Source organism: Melampsora larici-populina, assembly GCF_000204055.1.
Source record: "Melampsora larici-populina 98AG31 unplaced genomic scaffold MELLAscaffold_80, whole genome shotgun sequence".
Lineage (NCBI taxonomy): Eukaryota > Fungi > Basidiomycota > Pucciniomycetes > Pucciniales > Melampsoraceae > Melampsora > Melampsora laricis-populina.
In genome coordinates this window covers 115,486-134,228 of record NW_006768844.1, presented here as the reverse complement: position 1 = coordinate 134,228, position 18,743 = coordinate 115,486, and the positions used below count along the sequence as shown (strand labels likewise).

At 37.1% G+C, this 18,743-nt stretch overlaps 5 protein-coding genes across 5 annotated transcripts; 1 reads left to right on the top strand and 4 right to left on the bottom strand.

Annotated features, from left to right (window-relative positions):
* Positions 1-855: 855 nt before the first annotated feature.
* MELLADRAFT_113231 (uncharacterized protein) lies at positions 856-4,035 on the bottom strand (the record flags this gene model as incomplete). The annotated part of the gene is made up of 1 exon (XM_007417891.1): positions 856-4,035. The coding sequence occupies one exon, from the start codon at positions 4,033-4,035 to the stop codon at positions 856-858; it is 3,180 nt and encodes a 1,059-aa protein (XP_007417953.1).
* A 1,071-nt stretch (positions 4,036-5,106) lies between these two features.
* Positions 5,107-6,450, bottom strand: MELLADRAFT_113230 (uncharacterized protein; the record flags this gene model as incomplete). The annotated part of the gene is made up of 3 exons (XM_007417890.1): positions 5,107-5,593; positions 5,665-6,083; positions 6,166-6,450. The coding sequence occupies 3 exons, from the start codon at positions 6,448-6,450 to the stop codon at positions 5,107-5,109; spliced, it is 1,191 nt and encodes a 396-aa protein (XP_007417952.1).
* Positions 6,451-7,904: 1,454 nt separating this feature from the next.
* Positions 7,905-9,786, bottom strand: MELLADRAFT_40651 (uncharacterized protein; the record flags this gene model as incomplete). Its single annotated transcript, XM_007417841.1, has 6 exons — positions 7,905-8,321; positions 8,424-8,571; positions 8,667-8,770; positions 8,854-9,251; positions 9,342-9,417; positions 9,571-9,786. Coding segments are annotated over 6 exons (1,359 nt in total), but the record flags the coding sequence as incomplete, so codon positions are not given.
* A 1,256-nt stretch (positions 9,787-11,042) lies between these two features.
* MELLADRAFT_113228 (uncharacterized protein) lies at positions 11,043-12,796 on the bottom strand (the record flags this gene model as incomplete). The annotated part of the gene is made up of 4 exons (XM_007417889.1): positions 11,043-11,573; positions 11,688-12,443; positions 12,516-12,593; positions 12,668-12,796. 4 exons carry the CDS (start codon positions 12,794-12,796, stop codon positions 11,043-11,045), a joined length of 1,494 nt encoding a protein of 497 aa, XP_007417951.1.
* A 1,731-nt stretch (positions 12,797-14,527) lies between these two features.
* Positions 14,528-17,981, top strand: MELLADRAFT_50868 (uncharacterized protein; the record flags this gene model as incomplete). The annotated part of the gene is made up of 9 exons (XM_007417845.1): positions 14,528-14,826; positions 14,906-14,954; positions 14,975-15,092; positions 15,192-16,496; positions 16,571-16,585; positions 16,648-16,763; positions 16,844-16,948; positions 17,022-17,112; positions 17,186-17,981. The coding sequence occupies 9 exons, from the start codon at positions 14,795-14,797 to the stop codon at positions 17,728-17,730; spliced, it is 2,376 nt and encodes a 791-aa protein (XP_007417907.1).
* Between the last annotated feature and the right edge of the window lie 762 nt (positions 17,982-18,743).

Sequence of the window (18,743 nt, the reverse complement as noted above, 5' to 3'; positions counted from 1 at the left end):
CTTAGAGCATCTAAATACTAGGCCTAGGATTGAAACCCAGTCATGAGTTATCGAAACCTACTCCTTGAATCCAATGAAAGGATATAATTGACACATGTTTCTACCTATCCTTTTTCGATTCTTATAGCTAGTCAGGCTACACTTATCCCACATACCTAGCACTAGTAGGATACCTCAGCATCAGTTTTGAGTGTGTCATTATATCATCTATAAGAATTGTTGGAATCATCCCAACAAGATCTGGAGCTATCAATATAGATTCTAAGATTATTGAACTTGAAATCAGACCTGTGCTACAAAAAACAAAGGAACTCAAAACCCCTGAACAGTTTCTTTACTAAAACCAGCAACACCACTGGTTTGCCTTTAGTTTATCCCGGTGGGACTCCTTGGTTTGTTCTCACAAATGCTTGTAGCTTATCTCTAGGCACCTTTGGTTCTTGTAGGGAGTACGTATATGCATTAAAAGGGCTCTACACTCTGATTAATCTGCAATCCTGAAATTGTGGGGTAGACAGGCATGTTGGCAGGCACATAAAGTATGTCCATGAGAGGGTGATGCATATTTTTTCAGTGTAGGTCAAGTACCATGAGGCAATTTAGGCTAGCTCCTAGACTAATACTTTGATGGCTGTTGTTTTCAACAATCCTATTATTCACAAGATTATAAACAGAAGAGCTGAAGAGAAACTGAAAGAAAAGGAAGGCAGGGGAAAGGAAAAGGGAAAAAGGTCAAAAGGAAGAAGGACAAAAGACAAGTTTGGTGAAAGACCATACAAGTATTGCAGATGATGTAGCATATCATCGCTGTGTACTAGCTAACAGATATTTACTATGTTTTCCATTGTCTCAGATTCACCACAAATGTGAAATATCCTCCTCATTGAATGGTGTGAATAGAAATCCTATTGCAGAAAACCTCTGTGACTCTCTTAATCCCTTTTGACTTTTGGTTATCATCTTGCTCCATGAGTTAAGAAGGTGAATAACAAGGCTCTTTGGGGTTCTTGATTTGTTGAGTTTGAAATGAATCTTGAACATATATGCAGGATCTGTTGATCTATGTATTTGAAAATTTCCAATACCTTTGGACTGAAACAGTTGTTCAAGATTGTTTGGCTGAAAATCCAACAAAATCCATTTAGAGTATATTTCTTTGAGAAAGATCCATGCATTCATGAGCAAGATCTCAAGTTGTTCCTCAGATAACAATCTTTTATAAAAATGCCTCAGTGCACCCATGTATGGAACAGTGACTTTGTACTGTGCAATGCTCACTGCTTGAACAATCAAATCAAGGTTTGGTGAATGCATGGTGTTAGATATATGGACTCCTTTGGGAGTTGTGTAAAAACTGTCATTGTTCAGTTCCTTGTAACGTCCTATTAGATCACGGATCAGCTTTTCAAAATAAGAGTGCACATTCTTGCACATTCCTCTGCCAATATTTGTGTGAAACTGGGCTGAATTGTAGATGTTTCCTGTCCTGTTTGGTAATGGAAGTTCTGCACTCCCAATTAGATACCAGTGATCTTTTGAAAATTGCTCTGCTCCCCAGAATGCGTCATTCCTGATTCCACTCCTGGAATATAATCCACCTTCTCTTGAACTTGTGTCAGATTCATTTACTTCCATCAATCTGCCAAGATTTATATCTTCTGGAATCCTTGAGTTCCATTGATCTTTTGACCACATATGCACAATGGACATAACCAGTGAGAATGGTATTGAAACAGGGCCAGAAATACCTTTCAGATATTTTAGCTGCCAACCTGAAATCAAGATGTCAGAAGCCTTGCCAAACTTTGTTATCTTTCCAAATTCAAAATGTTCTGGTGTTGCAGATTTCCAATGAGAAAAAATATTTTTAATGTACTTCCATCCATCATTCAGAAGCATTTGAATATCATGCGTCCCACTTTCATCATACTCAAAGGCTTTGAGAATACCAAAAAAAGGCATTACAATCCCAAGGTATGCATTTTTAACTGCACAGCCTAGAGATTTGATCTCTGAATCATCTTTGCATTGTACTCTTATTCTCATATATATCTCATGGAACCAATCAACTATCTCATAGCACAGAGTTGGAGATCTATTCACATTCATTATGCCAATGTTTTTGGAAATTGTAAGTTTCCGTTTTCCTAGATGGGACTGGTCTAGATCTTTCAATTCCAAATACTTGGGGATTTCTGATTTTATATATGCACCAGGTGGATTATCTTCAAAAAGATGACTGGATCTTGGACTATAATCATTGTCTAAGGATTCTGAAGAGATCTTATCTTGTTGAGTTTGATTGATTATCTTGTGACGGTCAACATCAAGATTAGTGTTAAACCTTTTATTGGATTTCCTGGATGATTCAGCACTTGTTTTGACCCACAATCCCTTCTTCCTCTTTTTTTGATTGGAATCATCTTTTTGATGAATTTCCATGTTTGATTTACTCTCCATTGGGTGGTTGATGTTGAGAGAAGGAATATCTCTGTCTTCAGGGAAGTTCCTATTTGGTGCTGTTACTTGGGGTCCTATTACAACTGGAGTTTCTTGACAATTAGACTCAGATCCATCATGAGTGATGTTGTCTGTAAGAATTGTGTGTGTATTGTCTCCAAATGGATTCTCCCTGCCAGTGTGGATAAACTTATTTTCTGGGCCTCTGTCACTCTTCAGTCCCACAGTAGGTTCTTTCTCTTCTGTGTTAGAGATATGATATTCTGGCCATGGTCTACCCATTGGGTATGAATCACTATACAAGTATGGACATATTTCTTTCAGCCAGGAGTTTTCCAGTAGGTTGGTTGAGTCATGTGTAAATGATTGAACACAATTATCAGTTGTGTCAGTTGTTGAAAGTTGCTGTGATTGACTAATACAATTGATTTCCTGTTCTTTAAAATGATTGTCATTTGTATTGTCTGCCCTTGAATATGATGTTATTGTCTTGGTATGTTTATCAAGGTTGGGGATAATTTCTATTGGATCAATGATATGATGAGACTGTTGTTCATTTTCAAAACTGACAGCATTTTTGAGGCTTTTTGTCATTGAGACATGTTCATGTTGTAGATGTTCCCAATGTGGCTGATCATATACATTGTTTTCTTTGTGAGCTGACATAAAATTGAACCTTGGACCACCAGGAATCATGTCGTTTTGAGTATTTGTAAAGTCCTCTGTTGCATGCTGAGTGTTACTTTTTGCCTCTTCCATACTATTGTGCCTGGTATTTTGGTATAAACCTTTTTCTAATTGAGATGTATGATGAATGGCCATTCCATGAAAGAATTCTGTATTATCTGTTTCCACATTTTCTTCCAATGTTGTTGGATATTCTTCATTAACCAATCCAATGTAGCCTTTTTGATTCTGATTCTTTGATTGCAGAGGAACAACTTTGCCTGATGAGTGTGATGGCATGATTTCTCTTGAGAGGAAAGCACTCTCTTGAGATAATTCAGGAGGTTCATAAAGTTCACCTAAATCTGTTGCTCTAACATAGCTTGCACCATGCAATTGAGGATGAATTGGAATGTTGTCCAGGCCCCAGAGAAAATCATCATGAGGGGTATATAAACCATGCCCAGGGTTGTTATTGATGTAATTCATGCTTTCCAGATGGTCTGAATTCCTTTGAGGATCCAATGAATGTATTGAACTGAAATCACTCCCAACTGTCTGTTGATTATCAGGCCACTGAAAGTGTCCTTGTTCTGGAGTGTACATACCATAAAGTCCAGATGGAAATTGATGTGGGTTGTTTGGATCATAAATTTCTCCCTGTGCAACATTAGGATGCTGAGTGTGGCCTATGTTATGGTATTGTGTCAAGTCACACAGATCTTGGGGGAATTGTCCTCCAGAAGAAGAACTTTTAAAGCTTTCAGTTCCAAATGCTGAATCAAGGTCTTGATGATAATCTTGGGCACCTGATAAACTATATTTGAGTTGAAGTCCTGAACACCCATGCAAATTCCAGGTTTGGAAGATGATGATTGAAAAAAGTTTGGCTAACAAAAAAGAAAGCATTGTATGCTTGAGAACTTCAGGAATAAATTCTAGATTGATAAGATAGATACCTTTTCACATTTTGATGGAGCCACATTGTTTTTGATACATACACTCACAGGTATATTAATTCTAACCTTTATTTACTACAGTTGATGAATCATGGTCACCTGATCATCAAAACTATTTATGACAATCTGTAAATGGCTTTGAGACAAGATCACAAGATCAGTCTCAGTTGTACTGCAACTTGCAAAACCACACTGTGCAATACCAGCACTCAAACAGCTCAACTTCCTGTCCCTGATAGCTTAGGTTAGCGTGGCTCAAACACCTCACCAGGCTACAGATAGCGTAACACGAGTAAGTGAATTTTAGCTACACTATCCAGTGATCATTGTGTTTAAATCCAGTCCTAACTGTGGGTTTGTCACTTATGTTTACATAGCTGTGTCTATAGAGTACGGCGTGTTTTCTAGACGTACCCACATGCTCTTGCGCGAAGGCAGGGAGTCTTTATTTTCAGGAACACTGCCACCAGCCTCAGATCCAAACACCGTCTACATGGAAATCTATGAGCAATGGGCTAGATATCCCCATTTATTTTCTCTCTCTTGTTCTTCTGTTGGCAATGATGTCTGAATAGATACTCAGCATGCATATTATGGAGTTAGGATGCGAGTTCAGAGGGATTTAAGAATATTGCGAAGATACGCTGCAGAGAGAAAGCAGAGTAGCAACAAGAATCTTGATTTTTTTTACCAAAGTTAGAAATTCTTACAATTCTTGTTGCAACCATTTATTAAAGAGTAGTAAGTATCTGAAAACGAGTTTTCAAAGTAAAAGATTTTTCAAAATCTTTGCAAGTAGAAGTAATATTTCTTACTTGATTTGATAAGTTTACATCACCAGGATAGGTAAGTGGGAAAAGAAAATCATAATGTCAATCACTATAAACATTGGTACAGACTGGTTGAACTTGTAGAGATCACAAAGATAGAAAACATAGGTTCTTGGTCATTTTGATTCACAACTATATACACCGATCAAACAAACAGATTGATTCACAAAGAAAATAATTTGATAATCGACTTATTTAGATTTAGTTGGAAGTGGTACCCAAAATGCAATCCAAACAATTGCAGGTAAGATAGCCCACCAAGCGCCACTAATCACATTATAACGTAAGATTCTAGTCATCAATGGACTTTCAATTCTTGTGACTGGACTAAAGATTGGAGTGATTTGATGAATCTTTTGAGCAGGAATCCAATGATTTGATTGAAATTCCGATAAATTGATTGAACCTGAACCTAAACTTGAATCAGTCTTATCAATTGAAGAAGTTTTATTCTTATTTCTCAAGATTTCCCATGGATTTAATTGACGTAAATTACCAAAGGCATAAATGATCGGACAAGTATTTCTTGAACATTGTAATTCTAACATCACACCGAACCATAAAAGAAATCCTGGACCGATTCTTGCGATTCTTGAATGACTAAAGAAGAATAGTATGAATTCCACTACGAATGAAATTGCGATGATGAAAAGTCCTAAGACGATACCAAATAATCTACTGGAAAAGTTCAGGATCGATGTCAGTTCAAAAATTTCATTTATCAAATTTATTCAGAAGGAAATACTAACCGGTTATGACCAGCGTTGCCGCATTGCTTAGATAGCCAATGCTTCTTACTAACTTCGAGCATGGTCATGACCTCAGCATTAACTGCATTAAAGATTGATGGATCGATAGAGCTTTCTGCCTCTATAAATAAAGTTTGCCTTACTGAGCATGGAATATTAAGCTCATATGGTCCACCAGAAAAGAAGTTTTGTAATCCAAATTGGAATTGTAGATGAAGTATCGTTGGAATTGAATCAAGTGTTATATTCTCTGCTTTTAAAGTTTTTGTTTCTTTGATAAATAAAGCTTTATAATTTTTTAACCAATGATAAAAGTATAAATTCTCAGGTGTATATTCATCATAAACTAAAAAATCTTCAAAGTCTCGAGCTGAAAGTGGTGAAAAGTGAACATCTTCCAGTACATCAGACAATTCGACCTAAAGAAATCAAATCGTAATTCATATGAGCTATGATGTCTGTCAAACTATTTTAAAAAGAGAAGAATAAAATATCCCTTACAAGATATACTGGAGAACTTGTTATCCAACGTGGAATAGGTATACCAATAATTGAACTCGTGCTACTAATCTTGCTTTTCCCTCCCGTCTCAAATGACGTCCCATCACAAGATGGAACACTAGGTAATGGAGGAGGAAAGAACAAGCGCTTAGGTAGACTTAAGAGTCCTTTCATGCTATAAGGAGCTTCCACCGGTGTCAAATTTGTACGAGTGGTATGATTAGGTCCATTTTCGAGTTTGTTGAGCTCCAAGTCTTTGGTGGTATTTTGTTGATTTTCGGACATCCTCAACTTCTTTGATCAACGAAGATAAAAAGAGTAGGATGAGAAGTTCTTTTTAGATAAGTCAAAAGATATGGACAGTGAAAACTAGTAATGGAAGAAATAAATCATATGACGAAACCGCTGAGACTTTTGACGAGGAAATGCTTCACCAAAGAACGTCAAATTTCAAGGATCATTTCCAAGCCAGATTTGTTTACTTTATATCATTTTTATCAATCATATACAACAACAACATAATCATCTGGAAATCTCGATTGATCATCAAGATAATTGAAGTCTCATGGTGCTAACGTACGCCTCAGCGTTGCCAACATGCGCCCCAATCCATAGAATCCCAGGCCGGTATCCCCTCCAAATATCAATCCTGTTGTCACTGGGAACCTATGATGACCGTAGGTTCCTTTCTATCCTGATCCATACAAGTGCGTTTGTCATTGATTGATTGTGGATTTTTTAGATCACATTGAAGCCACTACATCCGGATAACACGAATTGCGACCGAAAGGCATACATAGAAATGTTGATCCGCTTCAAGCCCTTTCAAGTTTCCAGAGCATCAACTATTTGGATATAAGTACTCATCCAGTGGGCCGAAAGAACCGAAGCTGCCGAAAGGTTGAATGCTGAGCTTTGTGGCTATGCTACCTGGGATGAATCGAAGACCCAAGAAATTCTAAAAAAGAATTGTGTCGGACCTGGTTATCCCTATCCGGACTACCTAAAAGATGCCCACATCCCTCCACATCCGCATTGAGCGATCCACGCGCAAGCCATCGGAAGATCATGGATATGTACAATCCGCAACGACTTTTTTACTGACAACCACCGAGCGTCCGCAAGGCAAGCGGGATCGCATCATGTTCTTGTCAATCCAGGAAGGTGAGCCTCATGAGCTCTAACCGGCTTCAACGCGTATGATCGGAATCAGTTACGGCATTCTCAATCAGCGAGTTTTCAATCAATGATTCTTGTTGGAATCACGCTTTGAAAGCTAGTACTAAGAACAAAGGAAAACATTATATATACTAAAGGTTATAAATAATCAAGGAGTGAGGCTTCAAAGAGAGCAGATTATTTACATAAGTCATGGATTCAGGTTTAACAATCGTCACTAATGTGAGAAAGCTTTATAAGCCACATTGAAGTTTACCAAACAAGTCAATCTCTTTATCAACCAAACCTAAAACCAAAACTAATCTCGTAAAACCCAACACTTATTCAAAGAAAGTTTCCAATAAACCAAAGAAATAAATCAATTTTTTCATTCCAAACATATCACATCTTCAATTCATTTAAAAGCAATCTAAAAAACCCTAAATCTTATTTTCTTTCAAAATTACAACACATCAAAATTCTACCCAAACCAAACAAACAAACATAAAATAAATCCAATCACAACAAAACAAGTTTAAGAAACTTTCAAATTTGTTCCTGTGATTGATGAACTTTTGAAGTTATCTTCTAATTTGATTCATATTATGATTAATCCCATGACCGACCACCGAATTCAATCCTCCAAACCCAGCTCCAACAGCATGATTAATACTCCCGAGACTTCCATTTGGATGTTGAAGTGGATGTGGATGTTGAGAATGAAGTGGTTGTTGTTGTTGAGAAGAAGTAGAAGAATTCACAACCTTTGAATTAAATTCTCGAAGTTGATAAACCTTAATAGCTTCATGTATCCAATCATTATTTTGATAAAAATCTGAACTTCTTTTTCGATCGTCTTCTAAACCTAATAATTCATTTAAATCTTCTGATTGTGAATTGATCCATCGTTTTATAAAACTTATGGGATCTTTTGAAAAATCTTGATAAAAATCTCGTTTGCTTTTGATTTCTTTAAGTTTTGCTATCGATTCCATAATCTAATATCAAAAAAAAATCAGAACCAAAAATTAACTTTTCAAAAGAAGATGATAAGGTATTCTATAACCAGAAAAAAAAGTAATAAAGAAAATTCAACAAACTTGTTCATCCAATGCTATAATCTCTTTCGAAATTTGATCTTGACCATCCAACGATTCTTTAACTTTCATCATATGAAGTTTAGCTGGATCTTCTATACTAAATTCAACATCATAATATTTCGCTTTTCCTTCACATCCTTCTTCAACACTTGAAAAAGAAAGAAAAAGAGAGTACAAAACTGAACATCAGAATTTACAAACCCAAAAATTAAAACTGATAAAAAACAAAAACACATCACTCACTCTATCTCATAATCTATACGCACTGGTTCTGACATTCCAATAAACCTTCTTACACTATCAGTTAATTGATGAAACGGCATTTTATCACACATAGGAGGAAACAACTGAAATCCAAAAACACGAAACCTATCAATCTCTTTACCTCCAAAACCAAAAAAAACCAAAAAACCAAAAAAAAAAAACTTACACAAGCTAATTTCTGATCTTTTTTAATCTGTCGTTTATCCATCGAATCCTGTAACCTTTCTTTCTTAACATACCTCCAAATCGAATCCATAATCTCACTCAACGAAGCTTCTTTCAAATCCAAAACGTCTCCCAAGATAGGCATTAACTTTAACCTTTGTGGAAATTGATCTAAATGAAAGGCTAATCGGATCTGACATCTTTCGGATCCAGTTCTAGTGAATTTGAATTCTGAAAACTCGTTTGGGGAAGGGGTAGTTGGGTTCGTTCTTCTTTGCCATTCTACAAAATTAGGTTCTGGGTATAATTCATCGGGTCTTTCTACTTTGATTAATAATCCGGTGATGAGGGATGAGAATGGTCGTTTGGTTTCCAAGATTTTCGGCAACGTTTCTTTAGCTTCCGAAGAGGTTGGGTGCTACAAAAGATCAAAGGATTAAGAAAACTTTTTTTGCGGTTCAAGATCCACTTGGGCGTTTAAAGGATGACTTACTTCTAAGAGCATGCCTTCGATATGTAAGGTCCATTTGGGTACAGCTTCAATATTACTCAACATATTAATTTCCTTGGTTTCTTTATCCTTTTGCTCAATCTTCTCTTGCTTAGGTTCACCAATCTGTTCAGCCTGATCATCACCACCTTCAACTCCTTCCTCACCTCCCTTCTTATCTCCGTCTTCTCCACCTTTCTCCTTCTCATTTTCTTTTTCTTCCACAACCGTTTCTGGTTCCTTCTCGAGCTCTTCTTTCTTATTTTCCAAATCTCCTAATCCTTTCTGCCAACTCTGACCATCAACCGTATTCCAAACCTTAATCCTCATCCTACGTTTCACCGCCAAAGTTTTCTTTAAAGAATCTTCTAATTCTAACCTTTTTCGACTAATCGTCCAATCTATCTTTTCTTCTATAGATTGTAATTTATTAAATTGATCTGATAAGTTTATTAAATCTTGAGATCCTTTTGAGAAATTCGGTAATCTTCTATCTGTCGGTTTGTTTCGTCTGTTTTATGCAGGAAATCAAAATCACACATCAATACTTTTTCAATCAAATCTTTTGTTTAAAACCATCAATCTGTTCTGATCATTAGCATCGCTTGAAAGACAAGATCATACTCAACTTTGCACGCGTGTAAGCTGGATTAGGTCCAACGATTTCATTAAAAGCTGGCATAGGTCTTTTGATATTCTGAGGATTAGGGATCGCCGAAGGATTAGATTGAGGTGGAAGTTGAGGAACAGGGGTCCTAGGCATCTGTCTCTGTTGTTGTTGTTGTTGTAAAATAAGTTGTTGTTGTTGAATCATAGCTTGATGTTGTGAGATTTGATGTTGATTAGGTTGTTGTTGTTGTGGTTGTTGTGGTTGTTGTGGTTGTTGTTGAGATGATGGAATCGGATGATTAGAAGTAGTTGATGATTGATGTTGTTGTTGTAAGATAGCTTGTTGTTGTTGAATCAAATGAGCTTGTTGTAGAATTTGTTGTTGTTGTGGTGTTAAGCTTGTACTAGAGTTTAAGTTTAAACCTGGATGAGGTGAACTTAGATTGTTATTGACTACCACTGATCGATGGTATCCTGATCCTGATGGATTGTTTGAGATTGGAATTCCTGAATTATTTGGATTGTTGTTGTTGTTGTTATAATTCATCTTCTTGATTCAAATTTGATTAATCGGTTGAGTCTGTTGAGTTCTTCTGTTTCAGTTCTTTCTTTTAGTTCTTCTTCTTGTTCTGATTCTCATTCAATTTCTCTTTACTGACACTCAAGACTCTTTTAGTTCGAAAATTGTGGCTGAGACGCGACAATGGATTCGAAGAGACTCCTGATCCAACTCTCATTCACTTTAGACTTAAAGGTGAGCTTATGTAGGCTTAGCACTTAAGCGTATCAAAAACCTCGGGCAAAAAGTAATCTAACTCACACTTTACTCACCACCTGATCAAACAGGTTCCTCTCGCTTTCTCTCAATCCTTCTTCAGGCTCAATTATATGAATGATGTCAAATGCTTCATTACAAATCACAAATCAGAAAGAAACAACTAGAGAAGAAAGGAAAAAAGAGAAAAGAGAAAAGAGAAGAACGAGAAAAATAGGACAAAATCAGGCCAGATAGTACGAAATTATATAAAACATTTTATTTCTGATTATTTCAAAAAAGATTTCTATTAGTTAATTCTTTTAATCTCAAGTAATCAACAAAAAGAATGTTCAAAATCAAAATCAAGATTCGAAAAAGATTTTTCAAGATTCAAACTAAGATCGGTTATAAAATAATCATTTTCTTCTAAAGATGATTTCACAATCTCAAAACTAATATCTGGATGATAGTAAGAGTTTTGATGATTGTTATTGATTAAACCAAACGGATCTTTGAGTTCTTCTACAGGTGTTGGTAGAGAATGAGTATTTTCAGCGCTCGAATAAGATGAACGGTTATTCGAAGAGGGTGTAGATGGAAGAGAATAAGTTTCATCAATTGTAAAAGACTCGATAGAACTTTCATGAGAGAAAGGAAGAGTGATGGTGAAAGATTCATCGGCTTCTTGTCGATCTTCATCTGTCATCAAATTATCTAAAATTTCAGACCAGTGAAGTTGTCTTTTACTATCTTTGAGATTCTTTGAGCTAGGTTTTGAAGGTTTTGAATTCGAAGAAGTGGTCGTGCTGAGAGATGAAGAGGATGAGGTAGTAGCCAGTGTACTAGATGTAGAAGATTTCAAAGTCTCTGAAAGTTGATGTTCTAGAATCAACTCGTTAAAGATATCAAAGTTGGAAGATTCTACTGAAGTAAGAGGCATGAACTCCATCGATTCCATTTTATCACTTTCTTGTCGTACCTCTTCTTCTGCTTCTTCCCAATCAGATGCTGTCATTAAGTTGTCTAAGATTTCAGTCCAATGAAGTGTTGGTTTTGATTTCTTTGAAATTGGTGACCGAGTGGTGAAAACCGGTGAGTTACGAGTGATTGAGGGTAGTGTAGATGAGGTTGACATTGAAGATACTTGATGTTCAGCAAGTAACTCGTTGAAGACATGAAAGTTTTCGGTTTCGTCTTCAGTGAGCGGGATAAAAGAAAGGGTTTGGTTGAGTGAAGTTGTATTAACTAATGGTTTGCTTTCTTTCTTTAACTCTTCTTCTGCTTCTTCCCAATCAGATGCCGTCATTAGATCATCTAAGATTTCACTCCAATGAATTGTTGGTTTTGATTTCTTTGAAACTGGTTCAGGAGTGGTGAAAAGTTGGGATTTTGAATGTGATCTTTTGGTGGCTCGAGATGAGGTTGGAATGATTAAGGGAGACTTGGAGGTAGGAAGTGAAGCGGTTGAGATTGTTGAAAGGTTGTGTTCGGCAAGTAAATCATTGAAAATGTGAAAGTTTTCGGATTGATCTTCAGTGAGTGGGATGAAAGAAGTTGTTGAGTTTATCAAATTTGATTTAGAGTCAACTTTTGTGACAAGAGCCGTATCCGAAGTGCAATCTTCATCCGAGATCAAGATTTTTGGAAGTCTTTGTCGACGAACAGGACGCTTCCTTTGAGTAGGTAGTGGAACACAAGGGGAAGATTTGATTGACTTTTCTTCTGAGACTTCAGACTATTAAATACCAAAAATGTCAGCATAACAGAAACTTGAAGTGGAAAACCACGAAATGGAAAATTGACAAACCTGAGGGGTTGAAGTCGAATTCCATATGATCAGTTTTGGACTCTCACAAAGTTTGACAAGGAACAATTCATAGGAAATCTGTTAGGGAAGATAATGAGGAGAATTAGCTGACTGGTCATTGATCAGATGAAGAGATGAAAAGAAAAGCTTACCTGTTGTGAGTTGTCCGATGATGCACATGAGACTGTGGCGCTGTGACGTGCTACAGCTCTCTTCATGACAAACCAAGGATCAATTCCGAATCGTGCAGGCAAGTTAAGGCCAAGCGATAGGTAAGACATGTTGATTATTGGAAGTTGAATAAATATGAGATAGGTTGAAGAGATTGGAGGAAGAAGGTCGAGAAATATGGAGATCACTGAGATTGGATTGGATGGTAGGAGATAGAGTGATGTGATGATGCAGTTGTGGGAGGTTTGAAAAGATTCAGATGATGGATAAGCAAAGTGCGGAGTGAGAAGTGATTGGGAAATGTTATCAAAAGATGTGAATGATAGAGGATGGAGAGAAGGAGAAATCGGAGAGAACGACAGATATTTATACCTGTCTTCTGCTTGAGATTGTGTCCCGGTCTGCTGAAAGAATGCCTCAAGGCACAGAAGCAAATGCGTTCCTGATGGAAGTGCCGCTGTCGGCACGGGACTTTGTACATATTTGCCACGGCCGAACAATCTTGGCGATGTCTTCAATCACAAAATATCATCACGAAGTGAAAAAGTTCGCAATTCGACTGAAATCACTTGAATCTGAAATCATCAAACATATCACATTAGCAGTGTCTCATAAAAGGTCACGTATCGCACTGACCAAGTAAGCCTTGGACTTCTTTCACATCCACCAGTGCACTTGAGTCGCTGATATCAATTTCCATCTTGACCAGAACCGACGACCATAATTCCGGCTCGTCCCTTTCACGCGTCTTCAGCAGCAAGGTGACCTCCAAATCCCAGATTGATATCGAATGCAACCGTTATTCGAGTCAACATCAACACGTAAATGATGTCCCTGTACCAAACCTCAGATTCGTTCGTGCGGCTGGTGCTGACGGATTTCACCAAGCACAGGCTGACGAGCGCGTCAAGCGTTCGATTGATCCGGCCCGCGTGAAGGCGTGCATGATGAGTCGACTCTGAGCGGAAAGTCCCTGATGGAAGTTTTGTCTTCGGCATCGTCACGGGACTCTGTCATATCTTGCCACGGCCGAACGGTTTTGGTAGTCTTTGTGATGACAAGATTTTATCACAAACTGAAAAAGCTCAGCAGGTGATTGAAATCAACTCGAACCTGAAATCATCAAAGAGATCACATCAGCGGTGTATCATTAAACATCCAGCATTCCACAGACCAAGTATCGAATGGATCTTTTTCACGTCCACTAGTCCACTTGAGTCACTGATAAAAGTTTCCATCTTGACCAGAAATATCAATCACATTTCCGGCGCGCCGATTTCACGCGTCCCCGTGATTAGAAGCAAGACTAACATCCAATGCAACTGTTAGTCAAGCCAACATTACTCCGCAAATGGTATTCCAACTTTCTGTACACATACATTACGTCCGTCCGTTCGTCCGGCTGGCGCTGGCAGACCCCATGAAACATACTTTCTGATCGTTACGGCCGAGATGCAGGAATGAGATGAATCAAGTGTTGGGATTATGAATTGGCTAGGTTCGTTTTCTTGAGTCTCTCATCAACGGCTATTCATCCGGGTGTAGTTAACTCAGACCTTGAACTTCAAAGTTAAAACTTAAGACAGACCGTTGATTTATTTCATTGATTCAGTCTTGTCGTTGAATGGTTCATGTCTCTCTGAATCACTCTCCAAAGACCGATCAGGGTGAGTCATTCTCAACCTCTCGTGTGTCAGTTCGTAATGTCAATTTCGTCAAACCTCGTGTTAAACGACTCCTTTGATGATATACCGTCAAAGCGCGGTATATGTCATATCCGGATTTGGCAGTTCAGTGCAAGTAAACCGATTTAATAAATATGATCCAAATCCAACAAGTCTTGAACTCTTGATTTCCTATTCCAGTCTTCAGTCAACCAATTGCCAAAATCAAAACTTGATAAAAACAAACAGGAATCGAATGATAAATCGATCGAGTGTGTTCGGTTGGCAAATGTGGATTCACTAATTCTTGATTTTCATTTCATTCTCATCTCTTTCAACGCATATATTCGGATATCGACCTCATGAAATCTAGTCACTTCCTCAATCTCATCATCCTCAACTTGGCCAACATTCATCTAATTCTAGGCCTTCGATCACTAGAAGATGGTATCACAGCTATCCCCTTCCTACCCACTGTCAGTTTACCACAACGTCTATTGATTTCTTATTGATTGTTTACCATTATGTTGATTTGATTTTGATTGGATTGAATAGGTTGTTCCATTATCAGTCAGATCACCATATCTGTGGAACATTATTTAGCATGGGGAGGCAGTGTAGTATACAGATAAAGATTTGAGTGAGATGAGTCCAAAGTTTTGGACGGGCAGTCATATTGGTTGGACAGGACTTATAAGAGTAGACGGTGTAGTATCGAATTGGATGGGAAATCTTACAAACTGTTTGAGTTTCTTTTTTCCTCATTAACCTCATCACTAAAGATTTCTAAATAATGACGCGTTATTTTCTGTTTTTTGCGGCGGGGGATGCAATCAAATAGGGCAGGCAGCCAATAATACTGAATTCTTACTTACTGCTTCAAGTTCGAATTTTACTTATCAAGTAGCTAATTCGACCATTGAACTTCAAGTTTCATTTCTTTCACCCATCACACCAAATGATTTATTCCGCCAATCATTACCATTATCTTATCTTACCATCAGTGTTAAATCATTAGATGGATTACCACATCAAGTTGAACTTTATACTGATTTCAATGGGCTTTGGTGTACCGATTCAGAATCAGAAGTGATTGAATGGAAAGATCATTCCAAGTTAACTCAACAAACCATTGAAGTCTATTTACGTGATCAAAGAGAGTATGTGGAGTCGGATGATAGGATACTTCATGGTTCAGTTTGGTATAGTACTCTTGGACCTCAAGGTTCAAAGATCACAAGATCTTTAGGATTAGATCGAGATCTTACTAGAGAAATCTTTTCAAACACTGGTGAACTTGAGAATACCTTGAATCAAACCTATCGAGCCATTCGTAGTCAACATCAAAATGGAACTCAAGATGAACCTACTTTTGCATTTGCTCATAACCTTGGAAAGATCAAAGCACAAACTTCGATTGAGGATCGGACTGTGATTTACTCAATTGGTCATGTTCGTGAACCGTTAGTACAATATATGACAAAAGGAGATAAGATTATTGGACTGCAACCTTTATGGAAGACACGGTTCAATTCACCAATCGATTTAGTCAACTTTCATATAAAAGATTATCATCAATCACGTACACTTTCTGAAGCTTGGGATACACAACTTGATCAAGATGCTACAAGAATCGAAAGTCAAGATTATGCAGATATGCTTAAGATTTCGACACGTCAGATCTTCATGGCATTAGAAATCGTATGGGATCAAGATGAATCGATGAATCGAACTGGAACAGATACAATGATCAATGGATATAGAACTATGGCCATGTTAAAAGAAATCTCATCGAATGGAAATTGTCAAACAACCGATGTGATAGCCCCAATGTTACCATTTTTAATTTATGCATCACCTCAACTTTTAACCCTTTTACTTGAACCGATCTATCGATATATTTCCACTGGATTGTATAACCCGATTCCAGTTCCACATGATCTAGGTGATCATTATCCAAATGCAACAGGTCGGAATGATTTTGTTAGGGCTACTTTACCAATGGAAGAATCGGGTAATTTCTTATCTTTAGCTCTTGGTTGTTTAAGAAAAGAAAGTTGTATAGATCAAGTTCAAGATTATTATTATTTATTAAAGAGATGGGCGGATTGGTTAGTTGAAAATGCTTTGTATCCTGATGATCAACGTGAGTTCTATTTCAAAAACTTCTTTTTGATGTTTGTTTTTCCAAGGAACTAAGGGCTCATTCCATTCCTATAGGTTCGACTGATGATTGTAAGTCAAGATAATGATCCAAAAAGATAAACAAACCTATTACTGACTCAAGTACTCAATAGTCTTCGGTCCTTCACCAAACCAAACTAGTCTCGCAGTCAAAGGAATCATAGGACTTCGTGCAATGTCAGAGATTTCATCAACCCTAGGTCACAAGCAAGATTTTATTTATTATAAGGTACGTACAATTATACCATCAGTTCTTTTCATTTTGGTCTTTAAATTATTAATATGAATATCTTTTTGTACGGGAAATAGGATGTGGCTATTAAGTATGTTAAAGCGTTTTTAGAAATTTCAGTTTCAAAAGATCGTACAAATCTTTTAGGATCTTATAATAATCAATCCTCATGGAGTACTCAAGTAAGGCTTTGAAGTTGTATCTTTTCGTATTCAACATCTTCTAATTATCGTTTCTATACGTTTTTTTCAACAGTATAATTTGTACCTCGATAAATTGTACCAGTTGGATCTATTCCCTGATTGGGTTTATGATATGCAAGATCGTTGGTACCTCCTTAAAGCAGGTACGTCAATTCAATTATATTTTCTTATTTCTATTCACTCTAATGTATCTTGGTTATACGTGTCTCTTTATAGGAAATCAATCAACCTACGGACCACCATTAGATTCAAGAGCACCAGATCGAGCCAAAACAGATTGGTTGATATGGACCTCAGCAGCTTCAACATTACAAGAGACCCGAAAACGTTTATTAGATTCAGTGGTCCGATATTTAAAACAAACTAACAATAACGTGTTTGGTGATTTGATTACCATCGAAGGGGGTTGGTCAATTGGATTCTTAGTTAGACCAGTCGTTGGTGGTCATTTTGCTTTACTGGCTTTTGCTCCACCTGATTTGATTCCTCTAAGGTTTAAGATTCGAGATTTTCTTCGTTCAGAGGTTTGGGCTTGTGGAGTTGGAATCCTTGCGGCTTGTTTTTTGGTTTGGAGAAGGTGTTGTATGAAGATTAAAAGAAATGATAAGATTCATCATCATCATCTAGGTTTACATTCTAATTCACATCAAGATGGGATTGGGATTCTTAGTGGTCAAAAGAAAAATGAAGGTGGTAATGATGATGGTGATGATGAATCAGGTATTCAATTATTAAGACCTGGATCTTATCATCAACTTTGATTGATTTATATATCTATTTTGATTTTGCAAGAATTGGGATTGTTTTAAAAGAAAGCCAAATGACAAATTGTTGGACTGTTTTGGGCTTCTACATAGCATTTTTGGTTTCTTTTTTTGTGTTGTGTTTTTTGAATGAATGGTTTTGTAAGATTAGTTTATCTGATCATATTCAAAATGTTTATCTATGTTGTTGTATGATGTGCAAGTTGAACAATTGAATGGTTAGAGAATAAATACAGTGCATAAAGGCTAAGGGCCCGTTCGGTACCCTCGGTCACATAGTGTTCAGAACCGTTAAGACTAATGCCTGATTACTGGCAGACAAAATCAAGTGAGGGACAAAACCCGGGTTTTGCACATTGGCAAGATTTTTAAAAAAAACAATCTTTGTTGGAACAGCTGTATGTGACTGAGGCCCCGTTGGGTATGGCTTCTTGGTTTTGTAAATACATTCCAGATTAAGAGCATCCACTATCGTTACAGTAAAATTTCAGTAAATTTTACAGTACAGATTTCACAGTACAGTAAATTTAGGTACAGAAAGGTGGAAATCCACTATCGTTTCAGTAATATCGTTCTGTACGGTACGTACCGTACAGAAATGACCCTGCCCCACAATCATAGAGAATTGTACATTCAGTAAATAATCTGCAAGCTATTGACCTTGGCTCAGAAACATGGATAGTCTCAAAGTATCTAGATTTACGAGATGCTGAGATCCATCATGGTCTGATGAATGACCTCAAGGATCCATCATTGTCTGATGGACGATTGTACAACAACAAGGACAATCAAAAAAAGCAAAAAAATAGCACAAGATGTTCATTTGATGAAGTCACTTTGATTTGATCAAGTCGATTATTGAGAAGATTGGTTGAAATGGTTGATTGACAAGAAGGCAAGAAATTTGATCGATGAGAAGATGAAAAATTTGATCGATGAGAAGATGAAAGAGTTGATCGATGAGAGGGTGATAGAGATTGAAGGATAGTAGAGGGTGATTTTGGGAAGGT